Genomic DNA, 12,616 nt, shown 5'->3' with positions numbered 1-12,616 from the left:
TGTACTGCCATCCAGGAGGACCTTGATAGGCTGGAGAATTGGGCAGAGAGAAACCTAATGAGATTTCAACAAGGGCAAGTGTAGGGTACTGCACTGGGGAGGAAGAACCTTAGTACCAGTACAGGTTGGTGGCTGATCTAGTAGTGAGGGGTTCAGCTGAGAAGGACCTGGCAGTATTGGTAGGTGATAAGGTGACTATAAGCCAGCAGTGTACCCTTGTGGCCAGGAGGTCAAGAGTATCCTGGGGTGCACTGGGAAGAGTGTGGCCAGCAGATCCAATCTACTCAATCCTCATGAGACTGTATCTAGAATACTGTGTCTACTTCCGGGCTCCTCGGTACAAGAAAGAAAATGAGCTACTGGAGAGGGTCCAGCGGAGGGCACAAGGATGATCAGGGGTCTGGAGCATCTTATGAGTAAAGACTGCAGGAGCTGAGACTTTAGAGGAAAGAAGATTGAGACAAAATCTCATTAATACATATAAAAATCTCAAAGGCGGGTGCCAAGAGGATCATCAGACTCTTTTCAGTGGTGCCCAGTGACAGGACAAGGAGCAGCAGCCATAAACTAAAATACAAGAAGTTTCACCTCAATGTAAGGAAGTTCTTCTATTTGAGTTTAAGAACTTCCTTACATTGAGGGTGGCAGAGCGCTGGAGCAGGTTGCCCAGGAATCTCCCTCTCCGGAGAAATTCAAAACCCACCTGGATGTGTTCCTGTGTAACCTGCTTTAGGTGGCCCTGCCTTGGCAGGGGGGTTGACTAGATGATCTCTAGAGCTCCCTTCCAACCCTAACGATTCTGTGATTTTGCTGATAAACCTGTTAGTAGGCACATTCTTTTGCAGTTGTTAGTACAGAATGATGTATCTTCAGTCTGTGACACATGTAATGTTGGATAAATTTGTATTTTCTTCTGGAAAAGCAAAATAAAATCTGGTTCTTCTGGGAAACCATTCATTCCAGAAAATGTAGAGGGGGAATATTTTTAGAAGGTGAGAAAATATTTTGGGTTCCATACGGAGTCAATAATGAGTAACTCAGTCAAGTGTAAATGACTTAAAAGAAGATGTCTATGAAGAGATAAGCTACCTGGTAATTTTTTTTCTGTTAGGCAGTAAATCATCAAGGTGCATGTCAAGGATAAACTGTCACTTCAAAATTATTCTAAATCAGGATCTTAAAAATTTGGCCTTGGGAACCTGTACATATAGTTCTGGACTGTGGATAAAAAAAGTATGCTGCAAGTATTCTAGTCTACCTTTGTTCTGGTTTACTTCTGTTTGGATACACTGTCATCACTCTTAATCTGGTGAAGTAATTTTTGAAATCTTGGTTTAAAATCAGGTATTTTACAATTCCCACATATCATCATAAATCATGAATGTTTGTTTTTATGTTTCATTGCAGCACAAAACAGATGTGCCACTTCAAATGCAGCAACATGCACAAGGTGCCTTGCTTTGGGTCCAGAGTGTGGATGGTGTGCTCAAGAGGTATGGCATTTTGCTTATTTACATTTGACTTTATATTTTAGCTGTTTCTGATTTGTAAAGGTAGAAGGCTTCTAAACTGTGAAAATCATACTGAGAAATAGCAAGAAAATCTTCAAATGACAGAACCTGAAAAATTGTGTGAAATATACTTTCCAAAGGAGAAAATACAATCTTTTATTTGGGAAATTACAGTAAATAATAAAGTGAGACATTTTTAATAAATAAGTATATGAAGTGAGAACTTTGTAATGTATTCCATGTGCTTTGTAGACAGCTTTGGCAGACTTATAGTAGCTTTTAGAGTTCAGCATTTTTTGGCTTCAAAAGCAAAATTACTTATCAGTAATTTATGTTAAGTCCTCATAGAGCAAGTCTATACATATGCCTGTTGCATTTAACAAAATGTTTTACTAACTGAAGGTAACTTTGACTTCACCATATATTATGACCCTGTCACAAATGGAAAAAAAAACATACTTTTCTTGTTTTGACACTAGAAACTATCAGTTTTGAGACTTACCACAGAAGATAGATCTTAAGTAGCAAGAATTACCTCGAAATTGTTATTGCATTCTGAACTATAAGAATATGGGAATCTTAGGTTTTGTCTGACAGAAAAAAAAAACAGTTGAGAACATAATTCTCAGTGAGGCTGATTCATTTTAAGCACTTCAGAGAGCAAGGTTTTGGAGACTACCACTGACAATTCTAGGCTTACATGCTCTTGAAGGTCACATGCAAATTATCTGTAGTAGGTTTCAGGTTAGCAGACAAGGTAAATTAAGTTCCTAGGGTGTGCCTAGAGGCAATAAGAAGTGTAAGGCACTGGCATAACTTTATCTGACATATAGTGTTTTGGAATTATAAACTTAGTCTGCAAACAGTCTAAGGATAAGTAATGCAAGGATGAATAGAGGGCATGGAGGTCTTGTTTTCCAAGAGGAGCCTTAGGGCATCTGTAGGTGGCACAATGGATTATAACGTGGAGAAGTGCATTTAACCATGCCAAGCGCAGGGTCCTACATCTGGGTCAGAGCAATCCCAGGCACAGCTACGGGTTGGGCAGAGAAGAGATTCAGAGCAGTTCTGTGAAGAAGGACTCGGGGGTGTTGGTTGATGAGAAAATGAACATGAGCCAGCAGTGTGCGCTCACAGCCTAGAAAGCCAACCGTATCCTGGGCTGCATCAAAAGGAGCGTGACCAGCAGGTTGAAGGAGGTGATCCTGCCCCTCTGCTCTCGTGAGACCTCACTTGGAGTATTGTGTGCAGTTCTGACGTCCTCAACATAAAAAAAGACATGGAACTGTTGCAACAAATCCAGAGGAGGGCCATGAGGATGATGAGGGGACTGGAGCACCTCCTGTATGAAGACAGGCTGAGAAAGTTGGGGCTGTTGAGCCTGCAGAAGAGAAGGCTGCATGGAGACCTCATAGCAGGCTTCCAGTATCTGAAGGGGGACTATAAGGGTGCTGGGGAGGGAATCTTCATTAGGGACTGTAATGATAGGACAAGGGGTAATGGGTTAAAACTTAAACAGGGGAAGTTCAGGTTGGATATAAGGAAGAAGTTCTTTACTGTGAGGGTGGTGAGGCACTGGGATGGTTTGCCTAAGGAAGTTGTGAATGCTCCATCCCTAGTGGTGTTCAAGGCCAGCCTGGACAGAGCCTTGAGTGAGATGGTTTAGCGTGAGGTGTTGTTGCCCATGGCAGGGGGGTTGGAACTTAATGATCTTAAGGTCCTTTCCAAAACTAACTATTCTATGATTCTGTGATCATTGTGGCCTGATATTCTGTCTTACAAAGGGCACAGTTTTATCCTACTACATCTGTATTTATCACGGGGCAGCTCTTGCTAGCTTTCCAGTACTATGGAGCTGCAGTAGGTCTCCTTCTGACAAGGTGCTCAGATTCAACCAGTTTCACTTCTGGTCTGCTTCTCTTGCTTTACTTCTCACACTTTTCATGTCAGTCCTGAGATCTTTTTATGGAAGTCATGGATTTGTCAAACCCTCTTTGACAACACTTTTGGTAGCCAGTTCACCTACCAACATCCATGGCTGTGGAATGCTAAAACCTGTATTAATTGCAGATCAAAACTTTCCAGAGTAAAGTTACAGGAGCAGATTTCAGCTTAGCATGCCTGATTTATTTAAACATTTTTAATGAGAAAATCAGCCTTGAGGAGCACTTGAGATGCTTTGACTTCATACCCCACACAATGAACTGCAGAAAATGCAGCGTATCAATTGTCAGTGGTAGCAACGAGAGCAGCTAATGTCTTTATACATTTAAAAATCTACGTTTTGAAACATGCATACATCAAAAAGAGTATTTAAATAGCAGTTAGTTAAAAAGCTATTCTATTTTACATATATTTAAGAAGGTTGTGGAAAAAAATGTATCAGAGGTCAACTACAAAAATAAATTGAAACTTGGAAAACAAGATACATGACTGTTGAGCCTCATTCTTCAGGGGCTTTCTCTGGTCTTTTCAGGATCTGGATGACTATTCACATACACAGTTGGCTGTATGCACTTTTTGATTGTTTATTTTGCCCATTTGCCTCTGAGCTATCAGAGATTGTCCATTGTTTGCTCTCCAGCTGTGGCTGGGATGGACTAATGCTTTGAAAGAGTACTGTCCTGGGTTTATCAGTAGCAGTCATTTTTCTCCTTCTTGGTAGCTGGTGCAGTGCTGTGTTTTGACTTTCGTGCTGGGAACAGAGCTGATAAAAATGATGTTTTGGTTTGGCCAAGGACTTGGTGAGCCTCGTGCTCTGCCAGGGAGGAGGGGAAACCGGGAGGAAGCAGAGACAGGACACCTGACCCAAACTGACCAAAGAAGTATTCCATACCACAGCACATCATGGCCAGGAGGTAACTGGGAGTTACCCAGAAGGGCTAAGTGGACTGCAGGGCTGGAGGAGGTATCGGTCAGTGCTTGGTCGGGCTGGGGGGAGCGAGTTATCGGTCGCCTGGTGATGAGGTGTTGTATTCTCTTCCCTGTTATTTTCTTTATCATTACTATCATTGGTGGTAGCACTAGTGATTTGTGTTATACCTTAGTTACTAAACTGTTCTTATCTGAACCCGTAGGAGTTGCATTCTTTTTGATTCTCCTCTCCGTCCCTCTGCGAATAGGGGGAAGGGCAAGAAGGGGGGGAGTGAATGAAAAGATGTCTGGCTGGGGTTAAACCACGACAAGTACAAAGGGTTTTTTTTTTGTTTGTTTGTTTTTTTCCTTTCATGTTCATGTCACGTTAATCGTCAGATTTGTGGTCAGGAAGGAATTTTGCATTGGATCATGCTGGCACAATTTTGGCAAATATGCCCTTTAACTGCAAGAAAGGATATGCTGCTTACAAGATCATCCTACTGCTAATCTCTCTAACCACTTTCATGTTGTTTACAAGGACTTTTTTATGTTGATGGCATCTTAAACTGTCCAGTCCTGTAGCATATATCTTCCTGTTTCTGGGGATTGAAATGATGTAGTCAGCTGGTCCTTGGTTTTGGTGTAGGGTATGGATTAAAACATCTGTGATAGGCAAGTTCAGGTTAGATAAATCTAAAGCTGTCTTCTGCTGCTACTTTTAAATATTAGCCTGAGGAATATTACTTGTGGGTTCCTCTGAAAACTAACCTGTGTTGATGTCATGTGAATGACACTTTCTTGCTATAACTAACTCATAGAATCATAGAATAGTTAGGGTTGGAAAGGACCTTAAGATCATCAAGTTCCAACCCTCCTGCCATGGACAGGGACACCTCGCTCTAAACCATATCACCCAATGCCTCGTCCAACCTGGCCTTGAACACTGCCAGGGATGGAGCATTCACAACCTCCCTGGGAAACCTATTCCAGCGCCTCACCACCCTAACAGGAAAGAATTTCCTCTTTATATCCAATCTAAACTTCCCCTGTTTAAGTTTTAACCCATTACCCCTTGTCCTATTACTGCAGTCCCTAATGAAGAGTCCTTCCCCAGCATCCCTATTGGCCCCCTTCAGATACTGGAAGGCTGCTATGAGGTCTCCACGTAGCCTTCTCTTCTGCAGGCTGAACAGCCCAACTTTCTCAGCCTGTCTTCATACGGGAGGTGCTCCAGCCCCTTGATGATCCTCGTGGCCCTCCTCTGGACTTGCTCCAACAGATCCATGTCCTTTTTATGTTGAGGACACCAGAACTGCACACAATACTCCAAGTGAGGTCTCACTAATAGCATAGCACAGAACATTTTTTAGTGATATAATGATAGTACAATTTCCTTTTCTCCAGTCAACTTGTTCTGATTGTGCAAGATCCTCTTTCTCCTACAAAAGTTTTGTCCTTTGTGGAAAAAAGTTATTGTGGCAATTAGCTTTAACTTATAATTTAAATACTTTGTCATTGCCCTTATTAAAAACATACAGCTTCCTTGAACTTATTCTACAATTTATGTAATTATAGTAGCATGTTTTTATTGTTTCAAAGACTATTATTTTGTTCTCCTTTGAAGATATTGCAGTTGCTTTTTCTGTTCATATTGTTTTGTACTTTTTGTCTCTTATTAAACAGGATTTCATGGCTGACACAACACAGAAGGGACGCTGTGACACTGTTTTCAACTTAATGAAAAGAGGCTGCCAATCAGATTTTGTAGAAAATCCCACAGTTCATGTAACAGTGCCCAGTGACCATGAGACAAATACACAAGTGACACCTGGAAAAGTTTCAGTCCAACTGCGTCCAGGTTGGGTTCTCTCCAACACATTGATGTTATAGTCAATTTAAAGTACAGTAATATTAAGTATAGATATTTTGTGAAGAAGTGGCTGGAATAATTATTTTGAAGGAAAATAATATTGTATTGTAGGACTGTGGTGGTGTTGCTGTCATATTCAGGTACTGCCTTCAGTGAGAAGTGTTTCTGTCATATACTGCTGAAGATCAGAATAATGCAAGCAATAAGTGGAAAAAATATTTTAGGTAGCTTTTCTGTTTTCCATTGTGGCTTCTTGATCTTTTTTCTTTATAGACACGTCACAAATAGTTTTCCCTTATGTACTTATAATACAGTATCAACTGTATTCCTTACTGAAAAGAAATTGAGTTAGAATTTCTGAATTCATCATTTGATAATTGTCAGACACTCTCTGTAGGTATACCTACATATATACACTATATGTCATACAAATATTTGGTTACTCTTAAGTGCATTGACTAGACAATCACAAAGACATCATAGCCAATGTATAAAAGTGGACTGGATTCCTAAAGGAGACAGGTATTCACTGCCTGACATTTCACCTGGCTCTAATAGAATCTCCAAGTCCCTTCATGGATCTGAGATTTTCTACTTGCCCTTAGATGAGCTCAAGTTTATGTTCTCAGTGAGCTCAGTGTACGTTCTCCATCTCTAAAATAGCTGTAGACAACAGCAAAAGTGGAAGGTGGTATGAAAGGATGCGGGGTATGTTTCATATCGTAAAACTTATTTCCTTTGGCAAATGAGAGTTGGAGAAGAAAATGTCTTTTACAAGGGATCAGTCTTTGGTAGAAAAACATTAAGTGAACAGGAAAATATGTTACCGATCTTCACTGTATAAAAGATAATTTTTTGTCAGTTACAGGAAGACTCTTCATGAGTATAAAGCACAAACGAGCTCTGGTTTGCAGTCTTTATAATAAAAAAAACTGAGAAAGTAACTTGAGCACTTCCTCTCCTTTCCCCACTCTCCCTCCAAAGAAATGACCAATACACTACTTTGTACTGAGAAATGGTGTCAGAAACTGAGCTAGCTCTAGATGTGTCTGTAATCACATTTATTTACAAAGGCATACTTGATTAACAGAAAAAAAAATAGTTTTTTGAAATTTGGTTTAATGAACCTTTTTGCCACTAATGAGTGAGATTAAGTTTAGGGTTCCATATGCTTTGCAGAAGTCCTTCCATCAGGGAGGCAGAAGACTAAAATCCCTAGAAGTATAACTTTTGATATATAGACATCTTGCCCATATTTTGTAGCCCAGGGAAATACACAGATGTACAGCTATAGTCATGCCTCAAACCAGAAATTTGATACAGTATAATCATGCAGGCAAAGATGTTTTTGTTTTGAAACTGAGGGGGTTTGTCACTGTTTACATACAGCCAAACGTCAGGATTTACATGGGGAAAAAAATAAAAGCTGCACTCAGCATCTTGCTATATGCAAGCCAGAGATCTGCAGAGGTCATTTACAAAAAGACGTTCCATTTACATTGGCAAAGAGGAAACACACAAGTCACAGCACACTGAAATTCTCTTTTTCTTGCATGACTTTATACAGGCAAATCCTGATATTTTCAAGTAGATTATGTTCATATTGCTGAAAGAAAGCACTTTGCATGTTCAACTTTTCTGGGTCATATCTTTGTTGCATGTGCTTGAATTATTCTATCTAGCAATGTCATATGCGCTGGTAAATGTCATAGAGAAGTCACATTTCAGAGAAGGCATGTTTCAGTGTTCAGATAGCTTCTACTGATGCCTATGTAATTCTTCTATAATGTCTCCCTTCCTCCTGTTCTTTGCTGTATCTTCATTGCATAATATTCAGTTAGATTCTGCACTCATCATGCGAAGATCATACTTCCTCATTTCTTCTGTGAGCTTGCAGTTTGGGTGACAAAATAATGAACAAATTTAAGTCATCCATTGCTGTCCCTACACTGCCTGTACTCTAGTTGTTTCTCTCTTTGCTGGCATTACATAATACTAGGCAAGCAAAAATGTAGGGGCTATTTTTAGTGACTTCCAAAGCATTAACATTTTTATTTGATGCATGAATATGATGTCTTCTGCAGGAGATACAGACATTTGTCATCCTAGCTAAACAAAGAGTTCCGTTTTGTATACACCAAAAGATGGATTTTCTGTTTTTGTTTTAAATTAAACCCTCTTTAAAAAAAAAAAAAATGTTGATCCTACTGAGTTTTCTCATCAAATCTGTGGAATTAGATTGGTATAAACTTGAAGCATAATTTACTGTGCTGCCTTTATAGTACACATGTAGTTTTAGACTCAGATGAGCGATGATTTGCAGGATACACGTACATACTTTGAAGTGTCAGCCTTGAAGTGGCTGGCCACAGTTCCTATGCAAATCTGTGTCCTTTGTGAGTCGTAACTGCTTTTTGGAGCAATGTCAAAGGGATCGCATGACCATGAATTAAAAGAAAGTGGGGAGAAGTCAGATTTTTACAATAAATTGGTCCTGAAAGGAAAAAAAAAAAAAGGCAACATGTTCTACAAAAGAACCCCTTTATGGCTTATATTTGAATAATGCTTCAAGGTTTCGTTTTCTCTTGGGAGGTTTTCTTGTTTGTTTGTCTTCTGTTTGCTGACATAAAGAACTTTGTGCTGAGGTTGCTGCAAAACTAAATGTTTTTTAAGAGTGTCCATTAAAAATAGTAAATAACCTTATGTTTCCTTTGAATTAGGAAGTGAAGCAAACTTTATGTTAAAAGTTCGTCCTCTAGAGAAATACCCTGTGGATCTTTATTATTTAGTTGACGTCTCAGCCTCTATGCACAACAATATAGAAAAACTAAATTCCATTGGATTTGCTTTATCTAAAAAGATGGAGAATATTTCTCTGGATTTTCGACTTGGATTTGGATCCTATGTGGACAAAACTGTGTCACCCTATATAAGCATTCATCCAGGCAGAATCCATAACCAGTGCAGGTATGTTGTCTTTGTATATTTATTGTACCACTGAGAAATTACTTAAGTACACAAATAAGCATTATGCATATTTATTTTTAAAGCTCTTCAGAATCTGTCTGTGTTTCATTATACCTTGGTTCTCCAGCAGAGTTCCTAAGAAAATGCTGAAAGTTATTATATAATGATTACTTCTGAAATAATCTGGTGAGTGGTTTCAGAAAAACTGTTTCTGTATCAGGTAAAATGTGCTGGGTTGTTTTGGGGGGTCTTGGGTTTTGTTTTGGGTTGTTTTTTTTTTTAGCAAAACGAGCCAAATGACATGCTGCTTTGGTATACTTGAATATGTTTTGCATTTAGTTCTATAATTTAATATTTTGTTCTTAGTTACTTTGCATATATGTTGCATATGTTGCCTAGATTCGTCACAAAGTTTTGTACTTCCTGATTTAGGACTTCTGGTGTATGGCTGTGTATTCATGAACTCTTAAAGTGCTACTTCTGTCCATGTGATACAGTTTCTTTCAGCTAGTTTAATGAATAAAAGCAATCCTCTGATCTAATTCCACAGTTGTAATATGAATGAACTCCCATTTTAAATAAGAAGGTTGGTTTGGCTTGCAGTTCTTTTTTGATCCCATGTCTTTTCTTTCTTGCGTTCAACACTTACATAAAGTGAGGGATCACTTCCAAAAGCCGTGGGAGAACACGATTATTCATGAGAAATTCAAATCTGTATAAACCGTAATATTTGGAAAAGTGAATATTAACTGTTCATACCTTCTTGATTGTTATTATCTTTCCTGGGAAGTCATGATTCAAAGTTCTGTGAAGTCCATAAGTGTCTTTTTTTTTATTTCAGTGGTGTTTGAATTGGGCAGTAGGAGTGGAATTCATTAGGCTGATAAAAATGCCTGTGTATAAAGCAGTCATCTGGACTGTGTAGTGAGTGGAGATCAATTAGCACTTCTAGGACACCATTCATTTTGCCTAAAAGTAGATGTCTGAGGAAGTATTAATCCTTACAGTGCCAGTTTCTCTTCCTTGACTGTAAACTGAGTTGGGAGTGGGCAGGCTGTAGTCTGGATGCCTGCACTGCTTCTTCAGTGCCATGAACTCCACTGCTATGGATGGATCGCTGAGCAATGACTCAAGTAAGCGCTGTGGCACTAGCTTACTTACGTCAAACTTCATACTTCTCCCTTATGCGTGATTTCAAAGAGTATAATTTACAGCTAAGATGTTATTGAAAGTGGAGTTTACCATCCCTTTAATTGTCACTAATCTCAGCATTCATTTTATATACACTTACTGCTAGTGGATGTAGGAACTTTTATTTTAGTTTTGATCTAGTCACCTGTGTATCGATAAACAATGCTGCAGTATAATAGCTCTTTTTCAAGATAATGAAAAGCAAAGCTGTATCACTTGATAGACATTCCAAAAGGGATTGTATACTCTCTGAGATCATACCATTGCTCACGTTGTGTTTCTTTTCATTCTGGACAGAAATACTACATATGTACTGTTACTATATTAAATTATATTATATACATTTCCATAAATGCTAAAAAATACATCTTTTTCATAGTAAATGAGAACTAATTCCTACTGAACTTAATGTGGAGTTATTCTTTAAGTATTTTTTCTACTCTGCGTCTATGCACTATGTAAATTACTAACAGGATTTTATAGGTTAATAGGGATTCAGTATTTACAGTTCAAATGGAAAATACAGAATGTGTTAGACTTTTGCTTTTTTGTTGTTTTTTTTTTTACAGTGATTATAATTTAGATTGTATGCCTCCTCACGGTTATATTCACGTGCTATCCCTGACCGACAATATAGCAGAATTCAGAAATGCAGTTAATAAACAAAAAATTTCTGGGAATATTGATACACCTGAAGGGGGTTTTGATGCGATGCTCCAAGCAGCTGTGTGCCAGGTAAGGAGCTTATTAACAGAAGACTAAATGGTAGTTCAGACGTGTGTGTATATATATGTGTATATATATAGTTAAACAGTGCTCAATGTTCCTGATTTCAAAGTGTCATTTCCAGGCCTGATAATAAGATTTCTTCCTCCTTTTCCATTATTTCCCCCTTAGCTATACATTTCTGTTTCCCATTGAAACTGAAAAAGGAGGGCCTAAGGGTATATTTGTCAGTATTAGTTAATGATGTTCTTCAAACTCTGGCTTTAAACAGCCTAACTGACATAGGATGGACAATGAAAGCAGCTGCTTCTTCCTTGAAGAGTATTAATTTCAGTTCACTACAAAAATAGTTTCAAAATCATTACAGCCCTCCTTGTGTTCCTAAGTGAATTGTTAAAATACCATTTGACATTTTTCTGAAAAAACCTATTTGAAAACTGAAGGATCGGTTACATATCTGCTTGTGTAGATGAGGAAAACAAATGCATTTCAATGTTATCTCAGGTTTTTAATAATTTATATTTGAAAACAATACAAAACAAGTAAAAACAACTTTTGTATCTCAATAAAATTTCATCACCATCTCTCCATGCAGAAAAGGATGGAAAAGATCTGCATCAGTAATTCCCAGGCTACAGCATATTAAATAATGAGAATTTGTTTCTTCTAAAGGGCTATTTTGCATGTTGTTTGTCTTCTTTGCATAGTACTGCAATAGAAATTTTGAAAGTTGGCTGATTCATGGGTTTGCTAATTCTCTATTCTTTCTGTTCTCTTAAAGAAAGTAATACAGCTCGTGTCCAAATCACAGGCTTAGTGTGTTTCTCATGTCTTGGGATGATGTCAGGACAATTCTTTTATCTTGTCCATCCTCACTTTTTTTTTTTTTTTTTTTGAGCAGTCAAATGAATCGAGGACAAAAAGTAACTCAAACAATGCTAAAAATTAACAGGTTGGCCCAATTTTGTTTTCAAATTCTGATAAGATGTAAAACAGGTAAATAAAAACTACTCTTCGTAGACACTGTTATCATAGCTGTTATAAAAAGTCATTCTGAAGCTTTCAAAAAAATTCTTAAAACTCAGTGTTTGTCATTGGACACATTCCAGACTTACGACATGTGAGCTCTAGAATATATGCTTCCAAAAACAACAGGATGGAAACATTTGTGAGAATGGGGAAGTTTTCCTGCTAACTGAATTGTGAACCAAACTGGATGAGAACAATGTGTAATTCATAACAACCATCATGAGCTATAATTTAGGTTAATGTGGACTCATTTTGCCTAGAGTACAACTTCATAACTTGCTCCATCTTGCTTTAGCCAATACAGCCCTGTTACGAGAGGTGGCAGATTAGGTCATAAAGCTCCTTTAAAGTTTTGGTTGCTGTGATGTAAGTAGGTAGTAGTCTTGAGGTGACAAGGTGAAATGATGGGAGTCTTAGGAACAAGAAGTTTCTGTGGTGCTGAAGGAGAAATTTGGCTTATTTTAGA

General features: G+C 38.3%; 1 protein-coding gene across 6 annotated transcripts in view; it reads left to right on the top strand.

The window, feature by feature from the left end:
- ITGB8 (integrin subunit beta 8) overlaps window positions 1-12,616 on the top strand; it is a 46,408-nt gene that overhangs the window by 16,188 nt on the left and 17,604 nt on the right. For 3 of the 6 annotated variants that reach the window (XM_061356428.1, XM_061356427.1, XM_061356426.1), the window contains exons 2-5: window positions 1,408-1,493; window positions 6,051-6,225; window positions 8,958-9,204; window positions 10,965-11,130. In XM_061356428.1, the coding sequence (XP_061212412.1) occupies window positions 6,057-6,225; window positions 8,958-9,204; window positions 10,965-11,130 (582 nt within the window). In that variant the 5' untranslated portion in view covers window positions 1,408-1,493; window positions 6,051-6,056. The remainder of the gene's footprint in view (window positions 1-1,407; window positions 1,494-6,050; window positions 6,226-8,957; window positions 9,205-10,964; window positions 11,131-12,616) is intronic. The other 3 variants (XM_061356430.1, XM_061356429.1, XM_061356431.1) reach the window with 1 other exon arrangement.

Source organism: Neopsephotus bourkii, unplaced genomic scaffold (genome assembly GCF_033783945.1).
Source record: "Neopsephotus bourkii isolate Nb327-2 ecotype Australia unplaced genomic scaffold, CSIRO-AGI_Nbou_v1 NB_855, whole genome shotgun sequence".
In the NCBI taxonomy this organism is placed as follows: Eukaryota; Metazoa; Chordata; class Aves; order Psittaciformes; family Psittacidae; genus Neopsephotus; species Neopsephotus bourkii.
This window is presented reverse-complemented; position numbering and strand designations above follow the sequence as displayed.